General features: G+C 36.8%; 2 protein-coding genes and 1 long non-coding RNA gene across 4 annotated transcripts in view; 2 read left to right on the forward strand and 1 right to left on the reverse strand.

Moving 5' to 3' along the window:
* Positions 1-2,884, forward strand: part of LOC308699892 — a 44,172-nt gene extending 41,288 nt beyond the window's left edge. The window contains exon 4 of the long non-coding RNA XR_014031231.1: positions 429-2,884. This is a non-coding gene — a long non-coding RNA (uncharacterized lncRNA). The remainder of the gene's footprint in view (positions 1-428) is intronic.
* A 7,703-nt stretch (positions 2,885-10,587) lies between these two features.
* On the reverse strand, positions 10,588-17,094 carry rnf135 (ring finger protein 135). Its single transcript, XM_081381464.1, has 5 exons — positions 16,520-17,094; positions 15,632-15,727; positions 15,393-15,533; positions 11,869-11,974; positions 10,588-11,763 (listed from the first exon to the last, which is right to left on the reverse strand). The coding sequence occupies exons 1-5, from the start codon at positions 16,901-16,903 to the stop codon at positions 11,228-11,230; spliced, it is 1,263 nt and encodes a 420-aa protein (XP_081237590.1). The 5' UTR covers positions 16,904-17,094; the 3' UTR covers positions 10,588-11,227.
* On the forward strand, positions 16,898-21,399 carry tefm (transcription elongation factor, mitochondrial). 2 transcript variants are annotated; one of them, XM_081381466.1, is made up of 4 exons: positions 16,898-17,089; positions 17,547-18,016; positions 18,107-18,256; positions 20,581-21,399. In XM_081381466.1, the coding sequence occupies exons 1-4, from the start codon at positions 17,047-17,049 to the stop codon at positions 21,004-21,006; spliced, it is 1,089 nt and encodes a 362-aa protein (XP_081237592.1). In that variant the 5' UTR covers positions 16,898-17,046; the 3' UTR covers positions 21,007-21,399. The 2 variants fall into 2 exon arrangements, with proteins under 2 accessions (XP_081237592.1, XP_081237591.1); XM_081381465.1 differs by having other exon boundaries at positions 16,931-17,089; positions 17,578-18,016.
* The last annotated feature ends 865 nt before the right edge of the window (positions 21,400-22,264 follow it).

A 22,264-nucleotide genomic window follows, 5' to 3' on the forward strand; every position in this document is an offset into this window, starting at 1 on the left:
ATCTCCTTGGTCCTTAAGAAAGACAGGGTCTGTTAGTCGCAGGGGTCATGTGACCTCTTGTTAGGGCCCTGAGCAGTACCATCTTCTGAACCGATCCGTCTTGCAAAACTATCACACGTTGACAACGTTCTTACTTAAAGTTAACCAATAAAAGTTTTTGGTTGCAGACTCTCTGGAGCCTGGGTGATTTATAGCTCTGGGTTTGTGAAGACTCTTTGTGGGATTATGTATGAACAAAATCACCTAAAAGCTTCAATTGTGTTTGGTTCATTCTCGTAGTTGTTACAGTTTCATGATGTGACAACTGGAATTAAAATTGCAATGGACATGATAATGGAGCAAGTAAAATAATTCCACATGTCTGAATTTGAAGTTGTTGAAAATATCAGAAGTAACTGTGGTTCTCTCTGCATTTGTTTCTGTCTCAGGAATACTTCTGCAAATTCCTTGGAGGATGGATGCCAGGACGGGCCAGACCCCACCTGGATCAAAGCCAGGACAGCGGAATTGTTAGAACATAACCTGAGACTCGGGAGATGGGTGAAAAGACACTTCAAAAGTCTGTTCACACCTCACAGTAGTACATCACTGCATAAATATAGCCTCCCAGTATAGAACTGGAACTAAATTTGCAACACAATTGTAATAGATTAGATTCCACCCATCTCCTAGACATGAACACTGAACACACACCTCCATCACTACACCCTCACAGCATCATCACCTGGAATAGATTAAATCTATCCAGGCTGAACACTACAAATCATAAGAAGATAAAGATGACAGAGTCCAAAAGTGTCACTTCACTAAAGATCTCTTCTCCATCTTCACACTAACAGATCCAGATAGCTTCACACACATAGGATGGTAAAGATAATCCCATGATTACCACTTAACAAAGACACACCTACCATGCGCTATTCACAACACACTGCCAACTCATGGAAAAAGACTGTAAGACATATGAATGGCTACAGTCACAAATCAATAATGCAAATTCCATTAAATTTCAAAATGTTCAAACTTTCTGATTGTTATTATTATGCCCCTGATTTCTCAACATTCCACTAATAACAGAAACATAATAAAAACAGATAGATCTGAAGTGTGAACGCTTCAATCAATTACAAAATTTACAATTTAACCTGGTCATCGACTGCAACTTAGCCAGCACAAAACATATACACACACAAACACCAAACTGTTGCACAGAGATGGGCATAAATGCATGGAAATGTATTTAAAATACAAATACAAAATACTGTGTGAAAAAATGTATTTAAATACAAATACAAAATACTGTGTGAAAAAATGTATTTAAATATAAATACAAAATACTGTGTGAAAAAATATATTTAAATACAAATAAAGTATTTTGTATTTTGAAAATACACAAAATACATGTGAAATTGGCCATCCAGTGCAGGTATAGGTTAGCCTGGTTCTACCAGACTCTCGTACATTTCATTTGTACAGAGAGTCTGGCCTTGCTCCATTGAGAAACGTTTACTTCCTTGTAGGCGGGTTCTCTGTTAAAGTTCAAAACTATTGGATCTGCCCAGAGTCACTCAGGATCTGCCACAGCCAATCGCTAACGTGTGGTCGTCCGAATGATCAGAGGATTATGTTTAGAATAAGATGTCTGTCTTTTATAAAGTTTATAAAGCGACGAGAATACTTTTTGTGCGCAAAAACAAAAAAAAAAAACGACTTTATTCCACTATTCATTTCCTTCTCTCTGTTCCTCGAGTCTTGATAAAGCAGCGTGTCTGTGTGTTGTACGTCACACGTAGGCTCACTATTGGCCGACGCTAGTCATGTGTGTGATCACATCAACGTCATCGTTCTCAGCCACTCCCTCTATTCGCTGATTGGTCCTACAAAAAATTTGTTTCTGGAAACCTAAGAATATACAGCAGTCCCAGACGTAGTACTGAAGGAAAATGAAATTGAGCAGAAGTACGTAGGAGGGCGGAGCCAGGCTAGGTATAGGTCACAGTGAATGAAGAAACTACATAGGCCCACTGACTTTTCATTCCTAACCACATCTCTGCCCTTTCTTTCTTTCTTTCTTTCTTTCTTTCTTTCTTTCTTTCTTTCTTTCTTTCTTGCAATTACAAATAAACTTATGCAAAATAGCAGCCATTTATATACTTATTTCTGGTTACAATGTAGTCTATTATTTGTGGTGAAAACTATTAAAAAATTCATACTGTATGCAAAACTGTGGGAACCTTTTCTGCTATCTAGCAAAGAATATGGATGGGTGATATGACCAAAATTTTACTTCACAGTAACAATATCATGGTTTCACAATTCTCAATATCAGCTTTGATTCCACAACATAAACTGAATTTCAAACTCTTTCGAGTTTTTTTTTTTTACAATGTTTTTTAAGTTATTTTATGTTTAGTTTATGTAAAGTTTATTTGTTTCTATAAGTTTATTAAAATTAGAAAGTGAATCTAAAATTTAAAATTAGGATTAATTTAGATTCATTTGACACTATTTACCCCTTTTTGATTATTATTTTTTATGTACAATGAAACTAAAAGCTGAAGATTTTTGTGGAGTATCATTCATCAGTGCTTCTTTTTCCACTCCAACGTTCCAATAATTCCTACCCTCTAAAAGCTGCACGGATAAATTTGCTTACCCCACAAATAGGCCCATCTATGTAAACGATTTAAAAAAAGTTTTATCAATTCAAACTTTATATCATTGCTATGATATGTAGTGTCATATCACCCAGCCCTGACATGCAGTAATGCTTTTAACACATTTGACTATTCTTTCTTTTATTCTTTCATGTTAACTGAAGTGAATAATGCACTATTTTAACTTTAATCAACAAGTAGAATTGATCATTACATTCTCACCTTATAAAAAAAGAAGAAAAAAAAGAAAAGAAAATAATCGCTGATCCAATGTTGAGCTAGTGATTGTCTAAACTAGTTGATGCACAAAATCAGTACCCTGATAAAGAGGTTGACTGGCAAAAAAGTATTTTATATATTTTGAAAATACAAAAATACTCATCTTAAATGTATTTAAATACAAATTACATTTGATTTTTTTGATATTTTTTTGTATCAATTGTCCTTGTGTGTGGGTGTGTCTCGCTCTCTGTGTAGACAAGTTTGTGTTTCAGATGGGCGTTACCTCTGTTAACCTGTGGAAGACTGTGATTGGACCTGCTATGCACCTGACCTGGATATAAGGACCGCCCCTGACACACAATGGTTGCCTTTGAGCTTTATGCCTTTGTGCTTTGCGTTCGTACCATTTGATTGTGCTTCTCTTCAGCTTTGTTCGTTTCACCTTTATTTAATTGAGTAAGAGTGTCGTGCCAGAGAGATTATTAGTTTAGTGAAACTCTGAGTGTTTGTTGAATGTAATCCTACTTCTGGTTTTCTCCTATATCTGACTATTGCCTGATTGACTACGCCTTGGATTCCGATTCTAACTTGTCAACCTGATACTTTTTAAATAAGTGTGTAAGCATTCTTGTATATAAATTGTTACCAGATTAAGGGATGTAGGGGGTTTGACGCCAAATTATTTGTATTTTTTTTTCACTTTGTTTATGGGTAAAGGAGTTAGGTAAGTTAAACTGTATCTTGATTTTTCTTTCTTTTGTTTAAGGTCATTTAAGGTTCTAAAATAAGATTTTGTTTGTTATTTTGGCCTTGTCTGCCCCTGACGCTAACCCTTCATGGTCAATAAAATTCTCCTCATCTCTCTGGTAGTGTGACTCTCTTCCTTTTCCTGTTGCGGCTGATCCCTAGCGGTCGTAACTAGGGCTGCTGGGTATCGTTCAAAAAATTCCGATACCGATACCGATACCTTCATTTCGATACCGGTTCCTGAACGATACTTTTTTCGATACCAATTTTATGAAATCCATTTTAACAAGATTACATAACACATTACCTCAGAAAAACTTTGGTTTTATTTTTTCAGTTTGACTCATGCTCCTTAGTCAGTGCACAAAGGAACAAAAAAAAAGCACAAAGGAACAAAATATTCCATATACATATACATAAGGAACAAAATATTTTTTTTATAAAGAGCTCATGCTCACCAAAGCTGAATTTGTTAAAAAAAAATATACAGTAAACTTGTAATATTGTTGAATAGTATTAAAATTTAAAATCTTATTTGAATATATTTCAAAATGTATTTTTTTCCTGTGTTGTCAAAGCTGAATTTTCAAAATCATTACTTCAGTGTCACATGATCCTTCAGAAATATGAAAACAGTTTTTGGAAACTATGATACAGTTTTTCATGATTCTTTGATGAATAAAAATTTCAAAAGAACAGCATTTATTTGAAACAGAAATCTTTTGTAACATTACACATGTTTTAAGGTAATTTTTGATCACTTTAATGCATCCTTACTGAAAAAAAATTCTGACCAACACATTTTTGAAGGCAGTGTACCAGTGGCGGTTCTAGACCACAGTAACTGGGGGGGCCAGGCAGGGGCCACTTGTGCTTTTAGGGGATACACCTTTAACATTCATCTTAACCTATTTTCAGTATTATTTCAAGTCATTTTTCACCATGTCATGCATGACTGCAATCTCTAGAAAAGGCTAATAAATTATATTAGCTAAGCTAATAAAACAATTTCAATTCAAATTAATGTTTCTTTATGTTTAATTGTAGTGTGATATAATGATCAATAATAACAAATTTTTAGCATCTAAGCACATCTAGGCACTTTTTTACACCTGGGGTGGGCGATATGGCAATAATATCATATCACGATTTTTTTTCAGGAAAATCACGATTTTATCATGATTCTTTTTTCATGTTGGTTTTACTATTTTGCAAGTGACTGAGCATTACAGCCAAACTAATGTCCCTATTTTAAAAACAAAGCCTTATAGGTAACAAAATATAGGTAACAAAATATAAAATAAAAAAGAATGGCAGACATTTAGGCCAAAGTGGCGAAGATAAAAATCTTTGTCATTATTTTCTTTGTTATTAAAAATTAAGAACAGAGATACACATTACACATACACAACTTAATATAAAAATTAAATAAACAGTGCTTTATTTTTTCAGCTATAGGTGTATTTAACAGTAGAATTGAAGAAAGTAATTAAATGAACAAATATGAAAATAAAACACAACAGACTTAAAGTTCTCAGTCAAGAACAGTGAATGATTTCCTCTGTGTGTTTTGTTGTTTTATTAACATTAAAGGGATAGTTCTCCCCCAAAAGAGTCATAATTTACTCTCTTAAAGCAACAACATGGAACTTTTCCTCTGCGGTCGCCCTACAGGTTGGAAGCGGAATTGTCCATTACCGCTGTTGTAAAATGATTTACGGTTACTGTATATGAAGCATGCAGGTTTTTTTTCATATGGGCAATGATAATATTATTAATCTTCCCCCTTTCATAATTTATACATGTTTAGTAGACTAAACATTTTAACTCAAACATTTGCGATTTGCATGTCGATTGCAATGCTCAAATCTGAACGAGAATGATAGCGATAGCATCCTAACCATCTAAAACTACCATGTTAGTGTTTACTAGCTACCAGATTGATAATTCGCTCATCTACTAGCTGATTCATGAAGATAAATAAATGGAGGATAAGATAGTTTCCATAACGTAGCCAGGCAGACAACAGATTAGAAAAACTAAAGATAGTATGCAAGCAATTTACAGTTACTTACTAGTTCAACAGCATGACGGCCAAGTCAGCATCGGTCTGGTAACTCTCCTCCTCCATAAGCTCACGCCAGCGAGCAAACGCTCGACCAATATTGATCCTCGTCCTGCCTTTCAGTTTATCACTCTCCCTTTTCCTCTTCCGACTCTACTCCGACAAAACCTTGGACTTCTTACGTTTCGCTGCTGCTTCAGCCATGACGAAAACAGACGTACGAAAGCAAACGCGCTGGTTGGCCACATTTGAGGAAGTGGTGGGCAAAGTGACGTATGCCGTAAAGCAGTCGAATTTTGTAGTTCTTTTTGAGGGCTGGTTACTACCCGCACCCCGAAGTTACATAGTGCCAGTAAAAGCGATACAGACCCCTTCAGGCTCTGGCAGACGTCTCATTCAACCTATTGTAAGTCGATGTACTATCACAAGGGTCTTGGAAATATATTATGAAGGTTGAAAAGTTACATGTTGTTACTTTAAGTTGTTTTAAACCCGAATAAGTTTCTTTCTTCTGTTGAAAATAAATGTTATTTGAAAGAATGTGAGTAACCAAACTGTTGATGTACTCCTGTGACTTCCATAGTATATTTTTTTCCTACTATGTATGGAAGTCAATGGGGACCAGCAACTGTTTGGTTTTGGGTGAACTATCTCTTTAAGGACAAGCGGCAGCATGTTTATTATTAGGGCCACTGTCTCTTTCTGCACGCGACGCGTCTAATATACACGCATATATGACTAGCAGATTTTAATTAATTTTCTCTGTTTGCTTTCACTTTAGACATAACCAACTTTGTTTATGTAAACATTGTCTGTATTTGACAGTATTAGCGCAATATAAGACTCAAAAGATAACTTAGTCCAGTAACAGGCTTTTAGTGCATGTACGCGTCGAGTGTACGCGCTCAGTAAAGCGCATGTTTGAACAGCGCATCAGCAGCTAGACATGTTTAACTGGCAAGGCTTTAAAGCACATGCAAATGAACTCCCGTTCCTCTGCGTTAACATTTGATGTGAATATACGTCGTGCTGCAGTGTAGCCTATACATAGTTCCCACAGGCCGATTAATGTCACGTGACCTCCCCGGAGGCGCCATCTTTGAGGGCAAAAGCTGCTGTGTTTACATTGTTTTACCATACTGTCTATGAGTTTTACAAGCAAATTTCGAATATTTCTTTGCATTTATAATGTTACGAAAATCATGAAGAGACAAAGTGACAGAGATTATAAAGAGACTATATTAACACAAGACAGAGAGCGGTACAATGCGAAAATTTCAGTCATAAATGGTGTGGATCCGTATGCGCTAACAAAGGAAGCACTGAGCACTGATTATAGCCTACAGCTTTGCCTCAGATACAGTATTATCATGTGTGCCATTATCTGGTATTGGCTAGGAGTTTTAATACATGTGAGCAATTCCGAGCCTGGAAATATGTGCATGAATATGAATATAACGTATGAAAATAAATAAAACTCGCTTGCAAATTAATTAATGTATAGTTAATGCGGAACTACTTTATACGCGGGTTCTTTAGGAACATAATCTGAGATTGCCGTGCTGGAATGTGTGTGTGTGAGTGTGTGTGAGAGTGAGAGAGTCGCGGGCGCGATCGAACAGTGGAAACAATGTTGTTTTTGTATGTTTTTAATATCTCGTCATTTTGTTCATACAGGACATAATTCAAACTGCAAAGTGTTAACTTATATTTGTGTACACTCGCAATAAAAAACAACAAATTCTTGAGTGTTTTGAGGGAGTTTCTTTCCTGTTTATCCTTGCCAGCCATAACCTCCGTCGTTGTTCTGACAAAAGCTTAGTCTTCTCACATTCATAAAGTCTAAAGACGGGTATACTGTAAAATCCAAATTTAACTGAACCTCCGACACGATTTAAACATCCATTCACCCAGCAGGAGATCACCATTTTCACTTTTTATCACGAAATTAACTCGCTTCAGCTTCTTCTACTATTGTTCTGCCCACAGAAATGGCGCCGGGTCGGCAAATGCTAAAAAACTAAATTTAACTGAACCTCCGGCACGATTGGAACATCCATTGACCCAGCAGGAGATGACCATTTTTACTTTTTAATCACAAAATTTCCGTTTCAGCTTCTTCTTCTCATGTTCTGCATTGTAAGAATGTTGTGTTCTGCCCTCAGAAATGGCGCCGGGTCGGCAAATGCCCGTATGTTGTGACGTCATGTGGGAACTATGTATAGATGAAGGCGCCGCAACTGATAAAATGCGCAGTTGTTTGGTGTGATTACGATTCCAAATTTAGGGGGGGCAGAGGAGGGGCCAAGCTTGTTGACACGGGGCAAAAGGTGTAAACTCTGAATGTAAATTCCCTTTGTTAGCAGATGTTTCCATGTGAAAGAGGTTCTGTCTATATAATGAAATGTAGCAAAGGGCTCAGGGCGATTCTGTACCTCAGATCAGCCCGTGAATGCTGAGAGCCGCCGGGACTCCGCATGCATCATATTTCCTAATGTCAGGTTTGCATCTCTTCTCTTTATTCCAGAGCATTTGATGTTATTGTTTTGATCATCCTTGGACTGATTATGAAATTGGCATGATACATTTACTTGACATAAACTGATACATTTGATTATTCTAACTGACTTTGACATTATTTTCATTAAAGAGTTAAAAAGAATAGTCAAACATTCGCTCACTTTTAATGATGCACGGATATCATTACACCTTTTCATTTATGCAGTCAGATGAAATAAGAAAATACATGAGAAAATGCATTGCATTTAATCAAACATACTTGATCAATACTTAATCAAAAATGCTTTTAAAGACAGTAATGCGTAGAGACCTTCCCCGCTGGTCGGACTCGGATGCCAGACTTTGGGCCGATCGAGTGCGGGCTTACAATAGGTATAAATTAATTCTGACTCTGCAGGACTGATGTGAAGAAGCTCAGGTTCGATAGACATGACGTGAAGGAGCTCAGGCTCAGCAGACATGACGTGAAGATCCTGAGGAAGATCCTGAGGAAGACAAGGTACATCAGTGTCGAAATCAATTAAGTTTATTTCCTCAGGACTTTGGCCGAGGATAGGAACAGGGGACTCAGGAAGGGTGGTCTCGGTGGGACAAGACTCAGGACGGGTGGTCTCGGCGGGACAAGACTCAGGACGGGTAGCAGGGACGCAGGTGTTGTGGCGAGGAAGATGGCTGGAGATGGTTGTTGAGTGGAGATGTTATCTTCAGCCTCACCCACAGTGAAGGATGATCCACTCAACAACAGCACACAATCCAGGTATTGAGCGAATGATTCTAGTCTTACGGCTGAAGCTGGCTGGTGCAGAGGATCGTCCAGTCCAAGCCTGAACACTTTCGCTAGGACATCATCTGTCCAGTTGACCTGGTTAGAAATCTCCAGGAAATCTTGCATGTTTTCCTCGATCGGACAGCCATCCTGGAAACAGGTCAGTAGACGATCGGTAGAAGTTAGATGGGTGTGGGTAATGCCCATAGCCTATTTAGATTTACGGTCAGTTATTCTGTAACATTTAGGTTCTCAAAGGACAATGAAGATACAAATAATAAGAGGATATCTGAACACAATTACTAGCCAACATACAATACAGTGTGCACATAACACAAACAATAACCGACAATGAACACTGAACAGAGGGGAACTTAAATACACAGATGAATTAGGGAAGAGAAGGTGACAACAGCTGAACACGGTGAGTGATGACGATGATGATCGCTGACAGGTGCGGGTAATGGTGGAGTGAGTGCAGGTGTGAGCCGGAGAGGATGATGGGACATGTAGTGCAGATGGTGACTAACAGATGACAGTGACAGTGACAGGGGTAATGTAGGGAATAGTGAATAGTATAGGGGGCAATTTCAAACATAGCCTATAATGTTACAGGCAGGTGATTTTGGTCAATGTTGGAGCTAAACTCTGTAGGAAAGTGGATCTCGAGGGCCAGAGTTGAGAATCCCTGCTTTAGAGTAAGCATATGTATGAATAATATATTTTATTTAATAAGATGATTTCTTGTTCATTTTGACAAAAACAAAATACCGATCTTTATTTTGGACAAATATTTTGACTGGCTATACATATTCAATCATTTTTCAAAATAAACAGATTAAAATGTGTCAACACTCCATAAATGTGACTTACTAGATCAGGATTTCCCAAATGAGGGTTTGTGAGAGAACCGAAACAGGTTTGTAAGTTGGTGAAAAGTAAAAAGCAAAAAAAAAAAAAAAAGCAAAAAAAGAAAAGACAAAAAAAGTGCACAATTAATTTAAATGAACTGAAATCACAATATAGGTTAGTATGATTATCAGAGTGAAGAGCGGCACTGTGTTTCAGGTGTGCAGCATCAGCATCACAGCTCTTCGGTTCACTGTAAATGTTGCTTCTCACAAACTCCATCTCTGTATGTGCATTGAGTTTAAAGCATTGCGTTTGCATTTCTGCAGGTTCACTTCATTTTACCCATTCACACAATCTCCAACTTTTCTGTGGAGAGCTATACTTTACAAGTTTACAGCATTTTTACCAGTATTCTGCCAAAATAAAAGCTTACAATATGTCATCAATATTGACTTGTTTAGGTTTAGGCAATTTGATCATATTTATTATTATATGTAATATATATTTTTTCAGAATCTAGGATGACACTATATTTACTATGCAGACGCTTCCCCTCAGCTTCCTTTACAAATAAATAAACATTCTTTATCAAAACGTTTCTATGACAAATAAAAAAAATAGAAATAACCAGGAAAGCACCAAGATGTTGTTGAGGGATTTTAGATTGCTCTAGTCAGAGAGTAGAGCTGATTGAAGCTTGCTTGCTTATGTGTTTAAGTGTGTATGTATGTATATGTAGCAACCTATTTATTTATTTTCAGGTCACCTTTATTTATATAACACTTTATACAATACAGATTGTTTCAAAGCAGCTTTACAATGATAATGATTCAATGATGAAAACAAAGTTAATTTCGGCTGTACAGCAGCTCTAAAAGAAAATAGTGTCATTGTTCAACTGAAATCAGTTCAGTCTTGATTTAGTTCCATTATAAATATAATCAATTATTAAATGAGTTAATTTTATCTATAAAGCAGTTCTGCAGAAAACAGTGATATCCAGCTCAGTTCAGTTTTCATCCAATAGTGTCAATGCAATCAAATCACATTGTTGAACAGTAAATGTCCCCAACATTTATCCATTTATTTATTTTAATCAGGTTTAAGCTTATCTATTTATCTATCTATCTATTTATTTTAATCAAGGACGATGGAAGATAAATGAAGCTGGCTGAACAAGGCAAAAAAGGGCACTATTTGGTCCTAGAATATTTATGGTTGTGTAGCTAAGTTGTATTTGTAAAGCCCGTTGTAAAACCCAGAAACCAAATGAGACAGGTATGTATTGAAAAAAAAATAAATAGAATTCAAGATTCCTTTTTTATATATAAAGGATATATAAATAGGATAATCTGTAAGCAAAATGGAGTGTATAAGCTATTGTTGCAGGTAAGGGAATCAATGTAAAGGAAATGTTAAAGCATTTTGACATTTCGACAACCCATAAAGCCAGAAGACAGGTCTGAGAGGGCCAGTGAAATTAATGTGGAAACTGTGTAATTCAAGCAGGCTATCATCCAGACTATGAAAGCACAGCTGTCCTTTTGCCATGTCCAGAATAACTCTGATCCCGTTAAGGACACTATGCTTAACAGGGGTCTTTATATTATTGTGACAAGCGCTCAGTTGCCCACAGCTCCACTCCAAACACCAAGATGAGGAAGTTCTTCCCAAAATCTCATTACGCATCAGGGTGGGATACGCCACCCCAACAGCCCATCCAGTGCTACGTGTGGTGTCCACGTCCCAGTAAAACCACCCTTCTGTGAATTCCTGCATCGCCATCCACTGACAGGCATCAAAGCGCCCATGTGAAGTTCTAACTTGGTGCCCTGGTTGTGTTGCCATTGTACGGCTCTCTGTATGAAAATCCAGCCTTCGGTTTCCCAGCTGGGGAGAGAAGGAAAGCTCAACAAACTTTGCATGAAGAGCACCTGGGAGGGAGGGAGAGACATTTAAGTGAGAACATGAATATCACCAAGACACATTTTTTTTTTGTCAAACATGCATGAAAATCACTGTTAGCATAAAAATATTACCCTCAGCACCGTCGCTGTTGTGCTGCTGTGCTCCTGCACTGAGAGTTAGATCAGCATCTTCAGACAGATAGACTGGATCCTCTTCTACAAACTCCTGAGAACTTTCCTGAGAGAGATTAGATTTTTGACAATCTACATCAAATTTAACAAGATCCCTAAATCACTAGCCAGTACAAGTTCTTGCTGGGCTGATGTAATTTTATGAAAATACTTTGGTTCCAAAAACTCTCTTGTAAAAACATAATGGGTCTCATTCACATGCGTGCACACAGAATTCATCATTGTTAATACGTAGTATTAATACGTAATTTTCAAAGATAGAAAACGTACGTTTTGTACGTTTGGATAGATGCTGAAACGTATGATATGGACGTATCTGCAACAATTAAACGTAATATTATTACGTTTTTTTACAGCTACAAAACGTAAAATATTTACGAATCTTTCATATCATTAAGATATCTGTATAATTTACCTTTTACCGTTTTAGATAAATGGAAGATCCCTTTAACCCCACTCCCAAACCTAAACATAACGTTACCCATTTTATACAGAATATAAAAAGGACAAAACGTACAGAGATGAGTAGGGAAATGGCAATTTTATTAACAATATAGCATTAAAAGATTTTTTTAGCAGCTAATCCTACTCCTACCCCTAAACCTACCCATAACAATTTCTTAAAACTACATAGGCTACAATTATGAAGAAAAATTACAACATACGTGTAATCACAATAATTTATTTATTGCGAAAATGTCAAAACCGGTACCAAAAGTCGTTCACATGACGATGTGTTGCAGTCACAGTCCTCTCTTTCAGTATAATAGTTTTGAATGAGGTACAGAGCAGAATTTAAGTTATTAATCCATGAAAATGTTAATCCGGCTTCGCTCTGTGTGAAGCATAGACGTGAAGGCGTGCGCGCTTCTCCATTTCAAATGTAGTTTACCGACTGAAATACGGCACGTCGCAATCTGTGGCGAGAGCCAATGAGCGTTTGATATCACTGCCGTAAAACATGTCGTAACGCTTCTTGAGGGCGCAATTTTTGAATTTGATGATAGCCTGTGAAATGGAGATGAAGATCACTCACTGGATAAAGGGCTGAATTTGGATCTCTTTCTTGCAAACGTATGGATTCTAAAGATTTGGATTATAATATCAAGCTAATAAAATTGATGTCTTTTGTGAATTTATGTTGGTTTTTTTTGGTGTATTTTTGTTCTATTGGAGAAAACGCGTTTTGTGTCTCACTGTAAATAAACTAAATATTACAAAATAGTTAAACGATTAAATAAGGTATTTTTAAGGTTTTAAAGTGTATTCTTGTGTAACTGCATGTAGGCTAATCCTCCGAAACGAGTTTGCAGCAGAAGGCACGAACAGAGCGAATGGTTATTAGCCTATTTCTTGAGTAAACTGCATTTAATAATAATAAATGCGACTGAAAACGTAATTGATAAGACATTTGAATGCAATAGTCAAAATAGAGTCAAAACATTAATGCCACGATTTTAATTTGCATAAATAAGAATAAGTACAAATATGTACGTCGGTAGAGTTGTTCATACGTAAATAATTTACGTTTTTGTGCTGTTAATACGTAAATATTTTACGTTTTAGTGCTGTAAATACGTCAGTATTATACGTTTCTGTGTGTATAAAACGTAAGTAAATGTACGTATGGTAGAATTACACTTTACGTAAAAATACACGTATTCTCATGAGATCACGTTGCAACAATCTATACATTTGTACATTCACTACCATTTATGAGTTTGGGTGAGTAAGAAGTTTTTGAAACAAGTCTCTTATGCTCAACCCATAGGCTCAACCAGGCTGCATTTATTTGATAAAAAAAATTAAGTAAAAACAGTTCTATTACTTAAATATTATTACAATTTAAAATAAATGTTTTCTATTTGAATATATTTTAGTATGTTTATATACTAATATATTTTAATAGTTTTCCCCCCTGTCATGGCAAAGCTGTACCATAGAAATGAATGAGAAATGTAAACTGAAACTGTAAATGCTGCAAACTGAATCCTATCTGCTGCAAAATTGTCTGTGACAACTCTTATAAAACATCTTTTTTTTCAGTTGTTACACAAGGTCTGCAGCACGCACAATGAGACAAACTATAAAGCAAAATAGTCTTTATTCAAGATTCTTAACACTCTGGAGCAATAAGGGAGAACGTAGGAAACTAGCAAACCACATGAACATAAACGTCAACGAACAATGAAAAGAAAACAAAAAAGAACTAAACGCTTAAATACACACAGGTGTAATTAACATAACAAGAAACATGTGCGTAACTCAATCTGAAACCATGGAGACAAACAAGAAAAGGTAACACAGGCAAACAGGAACAGAACAGAGCCAAACTAAAACAATGAAATAAATGATTACACCGGTGTAAACTCTAAAAATAGATCTATCCAAAACTAATGTTTAATGGAAAACATTAGGCTATATAACCAATATAGCCGATGTAGGCTGTAGATTCAATAAATGATAAGCATGTTCATGCATAAGCATTCATGATAATGAATGATAAGCGTTTCCTCCATTGACATCCATTAAAAAAAAAACTGCATCTGGTCTCCTCCCTGCCTGCATAAAGGGGTTTTCTTTTATTTTGCTAACCTTGGAGGCTTGCCTTAAAGCTAATTTGTCCAAAATCTCAAATATGTGTGTAAGATAAAAGAGACATCAAAAATGTGCAGTATTGGGGGTACATAAACAGTTTTTTTGTGTGTGTGTGTTTCAACTGGTTTTGAAAATTACACACTCGGCTTTTCTCAAAGATTTACTCGAAGATATCTATGATATCAAAATGTAGCTTTTGCACCCGTTATATATAAACTGAAGTTTTGAGAAAACAATTAATTACACTTGTATAGAATTATTTGTGAATTATTAGTGAATGAGACCCAATAGGTTGTTGCTTTAAAGGTGCTGTGAGTGATATTAATGGAATGGCTGTGACTGCCATCACATAATCCAGTAGATGCTGCACGCTGGTTGAGGAGAGACCCCTGATCCCATTGTAAAGCACTTTGAGTATAAAATAGTATCTAAAACCAGAAGCACAATATGATTCATTCATTTGTTCATTTATTCAATGGTATGATGAAAGTTACTTTTGAAAGTTTTAATTATTTGAGATGTGCCAATCTAAATACATCTTAAAAAGTGAATGCAAAAGAAGGAAGATGTATGTGAACATAGGTAAAGCTTTTGATGAAAGGAGCTGAGATCCACAAAGTACATGCCGATCTTGCTTTGCGGGATGTAGAAAAGTGGCTGTGACTTTTCTAGAGTCGCGAAAGCTCTAGAACGGATAACTTCGCAAACAACACCTTTAATAATTATTTACATTTATTTAAATGTTATGTAACGTTTTCCCACACATACATACAAACATAATGTTCTTTGTGGGTCATCCTCAGAGTCCTCATGTAAAGCGCAAACTTATTGTTACAGTTACAATGAAGATACCAAAGGTGCTGTACCTCTGTACTGTACTGAGAAGGTTGTTCCTGATGATCCCCTGATGCCAGACTAAAACTTCTGTCAGCATAACTTGAAGCATCACTGTCAATAGATGAGCTGGAAACATCCATCGGAACAGCCGAGGAATCATAAAAGCCATCCTGAGTGATACAAAATTAATTAATTATTTCGTAAGATTCATTTTTCAAATAGTATGTGTGCAAATTTGAAAGTAGGCTACTAAGCTGCTACATATTACCTCACAAGCCTGATTTGAGTTTAGTTCAGCTGAAAGTGAATCCTCTGTCTTTTTTTTCTCAGCATTTAACCAATCCAGGTGTTTCATTAAACTATCCTATAGAGCAAGAAGTTGAAGTAAAGATTAGAATCGATCAAATTTAGCACACCAGATACACTTGCCCTGAGGTAGGTAGGTAGGTGTGTGTGTGTGTGTGTGTGTGTGTGTGTGTGTGTGTGTGTGTGTGTGTGTGTGTGCATGAGTGTGAGCAACATCAGTACTTTGTTAATGGCCAATAACACAAATATCCCAATAATGTTTTTTTCTTCAACCAGGAATTTAGGTTAAAATCAAATAGTTTCCTACTGAAAAGTGCCTGCTTAAACCAGCCTATATGCTGGTTTCCTGGGTTAAAGGGATAGTGAAGGGAAAATGAAAATTCTGTCATCATATACTCACCCTTGTGTTGTTTCAAACCTGTATGAATTTCTTTCTTCTGCTGAACAGAAAGGAAGATATTTAGAAGAATATCAGTAACCAGACAGTTTCTGGTCCCACTGACTTCCATAGTAGGAAAAAAAATATATACTATGGAAGTCAGTGGGACCAGAAACTGTCTGGTTACTGATATTCTTCTAAATATCTTCCTTTCTGTTTAGCAGAAGAAAGAAATTCATAAAGGATTGAAACAACATGAGGGGTGAGTATATGATGACAGAATTTTCATATTAAAGTGAACTATCCCTTTAAGATTTTCTTTCAGCCTGGCCAGGTGAAAAGTGCCCAAAACCAGGCAACAGGCCAGCCATGTTATACCGCTTTACCTCTATATTCAATATTATATTATTTCATTATACTGTTTGATAAGATAAAACTACGAACTTGATCAAATTAAGACCATGAACTTGCCACTTTTGTAATAGTTCTCCCAGCGTGTTGAGGTTTATAGTCTTGATCTGTTTCTGTCAGAATCTGTTCCCACCTCTCGCGACCACCAAGCTCCTGTAATTCCAGTATGTCACACAGAGTAAAGTTAATTTCTGGTTTACTACTGCTTATATCTCTCCGGCACTGTGGGCAATCTCTCTTTGCGCCGCTAACGTTACGTGACCAATATTCATTGATGCATTTCAGACAATGGTTATGCCCACAAACTAGTGTAACTGGCTTTGTGAAAATATTAAAACATATCAAACATTTAAGATTATTCGCGACGAACTTCACAATATCTTCATATGATGCCGACATCTTGCCAACAATTTTCTTTGGAATCGAAACTGAAACTCCAGGCATAGCTTTGTTTTCTAGGCAAAAGTGTTAATTCGTAGTCGGAACCAAAATCACACGTGCCATGTTTCCTCACGAACCCTCAACGTCGGACCTCTAAGGGCAACGCATGGGGCACATATGTAAACACTTAGCTGTGGCGATCAAACATGTGGGTCGCGAAACGCCTTCTGTCCTCTATCGTCCTCAAAGGTAATAATAACACATGTAATTACATTAGGTGTGAAATTCAAGAATTCGAGACCTAACTTAGACATTGTGATGCTAATCACAAGGACTATAAAGTGTCTTGCAGATCATTACATATCTTTTTGGATTATCAGTTGCACTCATTTAATTTGAAGTGTAGAGTTATATACATCGTTAAGTATTTTACTTGAATGTATTTGTATTTGTTGAATACATTTTTCAGTTGGGGCTTACAATACAATTACTAATTCAGAAAATATTGGTTTAACTGTACTGATGCGTTTGAGAACACACAAACTTGCAGGGAATTGAGCTGGTTATAATGACATGATATCCTTCTGTAGAGTTGCTTTATAGCTGAAATTGAAGTCCCGAAATAAATGATGAACTTTGCAGCATTGTCTTTGTTATTTTCCTGTTTGATTGATTCTTTTCTGACTAAACCATTCATTGATTGCAGGGCATTACAGTCTGTTCTGTCGTCCTCCTAGCCCCTTGCCTGAATATGAGCTCAGATTCTTGCACTGCACCTTTTGCAGAAGGAGCAGAATAATGGTGTCTGGATTTGACACCCTCAATGCATCCATTTCCTCTGAATTGTGCCAAGAAAACGACAAACCCCTGGACTCATGTTATACGACAGAGCAGCGTGCTGTCATCCTCCATCGCCTCAATACAGCCACAGAGTCAGAACTGGCACAGGTCAAACTGCTGCGAGGACGGAAAGCTGTCAACATCATCGACTACAGAACCAGACATGGACCATTCAACAGTCTGGAGAGTGTCATTAATGTACCCTTACTGAAACACAAGAGTGCTGTCATAGTCTTTGACTCTATCCTCAAACCAGCTGAAAGGAAGGAGAGAAAAAAGGGAAAAGTCCATCTGGCTAAATTTATAAGACCTGAGGTTGACCGAGCTTTCTTGGAGGTGAGGCAGTTTTTCTAAATCAATAATATATTTAATAGCTTTTGTGAATGAAGAATTTTGTGCTATGTTTTGTTCTTGAATGTCTTGCAGGATGCAAGCTCCATCGTGTCCATTGTTTGTGGCACTAATAAAATTGCATGGACACACATGGATCGGGCGAAAACTGTCTTAGACTGGCAGCAAGCAGAGTGCAAGAGCTTTATGAAAGGAACGTACATGGCATCAGATTATTTGAACGATGTAAGTTTCTAAATTTAGTTTTTTGTTCATTTATTTGAGATTTAACAGTATTGAGGTTTAATATTAATATTAAAATGTTTGCATATTCTTTTGAGAAGGTAAACCTGCAACCCTTGTGGATTGAAGAAAATGTAGGGTTCTAGGGACTAGGTTCTATGCATCGATTGTTGATTGGATGGAGGCCGATATGAATGCATAGCTTGCAGTTGATAGTAAGAAGGGGGCGGGGTTTATCCGGACAAAATGATTGGAGAAATAATTGGAGATGTCTGTCCTTTACCTGGAAGATGCAGTTGGATATTTTTTTTTTTTTTTTTTTACAAATTACAGTCAACAAATGAATAAAAAAATGATATGCATGCATGGATAAATAGTTTACAATAAGATAGAACTGCACGATTAATTGTTAGATGATCACAATCATGATTCAAACACCCTCCTAAATGATCATGATTCGTCTATATCTATTAAACCTTTGACTAGTACGATCACAGCAAACATTCATATCTGTGTTGCTGCTGATCCAGAGAGAGCAGTTGTCATGAACAGTATAAGTATGAAACCGTTTCATAAACAGTCTTTTCAACCACACAGTATCATTATGTGTCACATTACTGGAATAGAAGTTTATAATTTGGATATAAACACTGATGTCTACGCTTGCGATCAAAATAGAGTAAATCACCTTTTGAAAGTAACTTGATGCTTTCAATAAAGATTGTATCAATTACATCGCTACACCAGTTTGTGGCGACAATCGACTGTTGAAAACATGTATTTCTCATTGAATCATTTGAATTGAAAATTAATTTGGGATACAACATGCTGGAATATGGTGGAGGAGTTGTAGCTGGCATTATGTCAGAGTGATTGTCTAGTTGTTGAGGTCTTTGCTGAGGATCTGTGCTGAGGGCTGTCTTGTCAATGAGGTCTCTTGGGCTCGACTAGTTGTTGTGTTCTTTGCTGACATTCATGGCTGAGTTGTGGTTGTCTCTAGCCTGGGAAAACCCAGACAACTTCCGGCAAATTTAGATTTGCTCTGCAAGTAGTCTGGCAAAGAGCTCATTCAAGCCCATTTCCATGCCGTCGAAATCGCGGCACCAATCAGAAACGTTGAGGCGGGCTTTACACAATGACGATCGCTCTGATTGTTTTTTTAGGTCTATCCAATTGCGCCCAGAGGCATTTGAGTGACGTCCACTCCGTTGGTGAAGCACACCAACTTTTAAATGCATTATTATATTCAAATTGCAAACACATGAGGACAGTCTCCATGAAAGACCCACTGGCAGATGAACGTGCTACTACATTTCTCTCCGAAACGGTAGGAAATTAAATTAGATTTAATAGAGGATTTTAACTGTGACAAGATGATTGACAGGACAGTTTACGTGACAGGATGCACGCGACAGATCCGTCCAATAAAGATGACGAAGTAGTATGTCCCAAAGCTTGCCTACTTTTTTGCTACATATTCAAAAGTAAATACCTTTTCTTCACAAAAAGAGTAGCCTACATACTTTTATGGCGTAGTGTAACTTAGGCGAATTGGGACGCAGCATATGGCTTTACACGATGACGATCGCTCTGATTGGTTTTAGATCTATCCAATTGCGCCCAGAGGCATTTGAGCGACGTCCGTTGGTGACGCCCCTTTGGAAATGAGTTATTAAAGAAGCTTTGCCAGACCATAACTCAGTTACTACTGAGAATGGTCTGGTTTTAACAAGGCTAGGTTGTCTCAGGGTGCAGGTCCACAATCTGGTCTTGATACAGACCGGATCCTTTTGACTGTGGTAACCTCGGGATAAGGATGAAAATGAAAGACTAATATTAGTGTAGAAGATACCATTCCTCTTATGATGTAACAAGTACATTGGAGGTTATTGGAAGTATTTCTGATTCAGGTTGACTTAATTCATGCAGCCTAACAATTTGAATTATAAAAATGTGACACTAATGTTATCTGTATGCTAGGTTAAGTAAGTATGCTTATTTTAAAGAATTCAGCCGTGTTTGTACATAATGTACAATGAAGGTTATTTGACATCCAAAATGGGCAATTTTAACTTACATTTTATACTGTTAAGGTCTTTATTTATTTTATTAATTAAAAAAAGAAATTTGGTATGTTCCTCACTGGGCCTGACAGAATACAACTCAAATAATTTGTCTGCCAAAACATGTTGGTATAAGTTCTTCTGTCAACAAGAGTTGCTGGTTTAAATTCTGTATAGTACTTAATTTCATGCACATTATTTGATGGTAGTTTTGCACTGGAATAACCACTTTGAATTACAGTGCATTTTCTTTGTCAACCCCAGATCTCTACTGTTCTTTCAAGCTTTCCTGCTGCCGACTTTTTTGTGGTGGAGAAGCCAAGCATCTCTCCCCAGAATACTTCTCTTTATCCAGTCATGGTCCATCTTAGGACAGTAGAGGCCATGCTATTTGCTTTACTCACTTCAGCGAGGGAACCGGGAAGCCCTCCCAAAGTCCTTAACATGTTGCGCACAGCCATTGGCCGCCATTTCGACCTAATAGTGGGAGATTGTCGGACAAGTGGAGCTGAGACAGTGAGGAAAATGATGACGGAGTCTGTGATGAAGCGAGACCCACGTGTTCTTTTCCCTCACGACTTGTTGTTAAAGCACAGGAACTCCTTTCAGATGAGCAGTAGGAATAGAGGGGAGGAGCTGTGTGATGCTCTTTTGCAAGCTGTTGCGTTTTTCGAACTCCTGCAGGAATAAATTGCTAATGGATGACTGTCTTATTTATTGGATTTAATTAGCTGAGTGATTAAGCAAGTCTCTTGACAAAGGATTTAATTAAGTACTTTTGTTTCCCCAACTTTTTAACTGGACCAGGAGAAGTCTTGTAAATTTAAATGCAACACTCGGGTGGTCATTGCTCCACCTCTATATCCACTAAGAGGCCCTTGGCCTGAGGTAAAGCCCAAGGCTTGTAATCATAATGATGTCGGTTTAATCCAGACAAAGAATGAGCTGAGCTCTTGAGCAAGGCACTAAACCCCAGGTTGCTGGCTTGCTGCTTGAGGGGGAATGTGTACTGTAGTGTGGGAAAGTTGTTTTGTGATTAAATAATGTATTAAAAAGAGTCAAGGTGGTTTGTTGTCATTTTTCACATGAGAATTCATCAAAATATAGTGTCCCCTGAGCCAGTGTGGAAACATTTAAGAGCTCAGAGCCTTTTCAAGCCCAACACATGATGATTAGACAAGGCATACGTTTTGTAGAACAGGTTATTTTTTTATTAGTTTCTTATGCTCACCAATGTTGCATTTATTTGATACAGTAAAAACAGTGAATACTGTGAAACATTACAATTTAAAGCATTTGAATATTTAAGATGGCAAGGTAACATTTCTTAAAAAGGTTATGCTTTTTAATATTTTTATGGAAACTTTTTCTTTCAGGATTTTTGATGAATAGAAAGTTCAGAAGAGCAGTATTTTTTTTTTAAGTAGAATTTTTTGTAACAATGTAAAGTCTTTACCGTCCCTTCGATTAATTTAATGCTTCCTTGTTGAATAAAAACTGACCACAAACTTTTGAATGGTAGTGTAAACATACATAGTGGCCACAAATAGAAATGGACAAATGTATTGTATCTATTAACTTGTTAAATGTAATATATATATATATATATACACAAAATATCAAAACACAATGTTTCAAATATGAAGCAAGATTGTTGGACACATACAATTGTGTGTAGTTAATTTGATTAACTACAACAGTGGTTATTCTGCTGAAACGCTTGTGTGGATTTAAGGGGAACTGACTATACATTCACAAATAACCTTTAGACCAGTTGGTTAAATATAAAGAAGTTGCCTCAAAACTAGTTATTTCTGAGAAAAGCTCTTTGTTTTGCATTATTTGTTTACATATGGCACTTGGTTTGATGTTTAGTGTTTTCAATGAAATTCAGACATTTTTAAATGTGACTTATTAAGTGTCCAATTAATTTACTGTGTAATATGAA

This window comes from Scardinius erythrophthalmus, assembly GCF_964197995.2.
Source record: "Scardinius erythrophthalmus genome assembly, chromosome: 12".
Classification (NCBI taxonomy): Eukaryota; Metazoa; Chordata; class Actinopteri; order Cypriniformes; family Leuciscidae; genus Scardinius; species Scardinius erythrophthalmus.

What these genes read in the sequence shown, in the direction of transcription:
- rnf135 (XM_081381464.1), bottom strand. Translation starts at nt 16,903, where the DNA reads ATGCCTGGAGTTTCAGTTTCGATTCCAAAGAAAATTGTTGGCAAGATG. An exon ending in GGAGAACTATTACAAAAGTG is followed by an intron (nt 15,728 to 16,519) that starts GCAAGTTCATGG and finishes CTTGCTCTATAG; the next exon opens with GATAGTTTAATGAAACACCT. An exon ending in ACTCAAATCAGGCTTGTGAG is followed by an intron (nt 15,534 to 15,631) that starts GTAATATGTAGC and finishes TGTATCACTCAG; the next exon opens with GATGGCTTTTATGATTCCTC.
- tefm (XM_081381465.1), top strand. Translation starts at nt 17,007, where the DNA reads ATGGGGCACATATGTAAACACTTAGCTGTGGCGATCAAACATGTGGGT. An exon ending in GTCCTCTATCGTCCTCAAAG is followed by an intron (nt 17,090 to 17,577) that starts GTAATAATAACA and finishes TCGTCCTCCTAG; the next exon opens with CCCCTTGCCTGAATATGAGC. An exon ending in TTGACCGAGCTTTCTTGGAG is followed by an intron (nt 18,017 to 18,106) that starts GTGAGGCAGTTT and finishes AATGTCTTGCAG; the next exon opens with GATGCAAGCTCCATCGTGTC.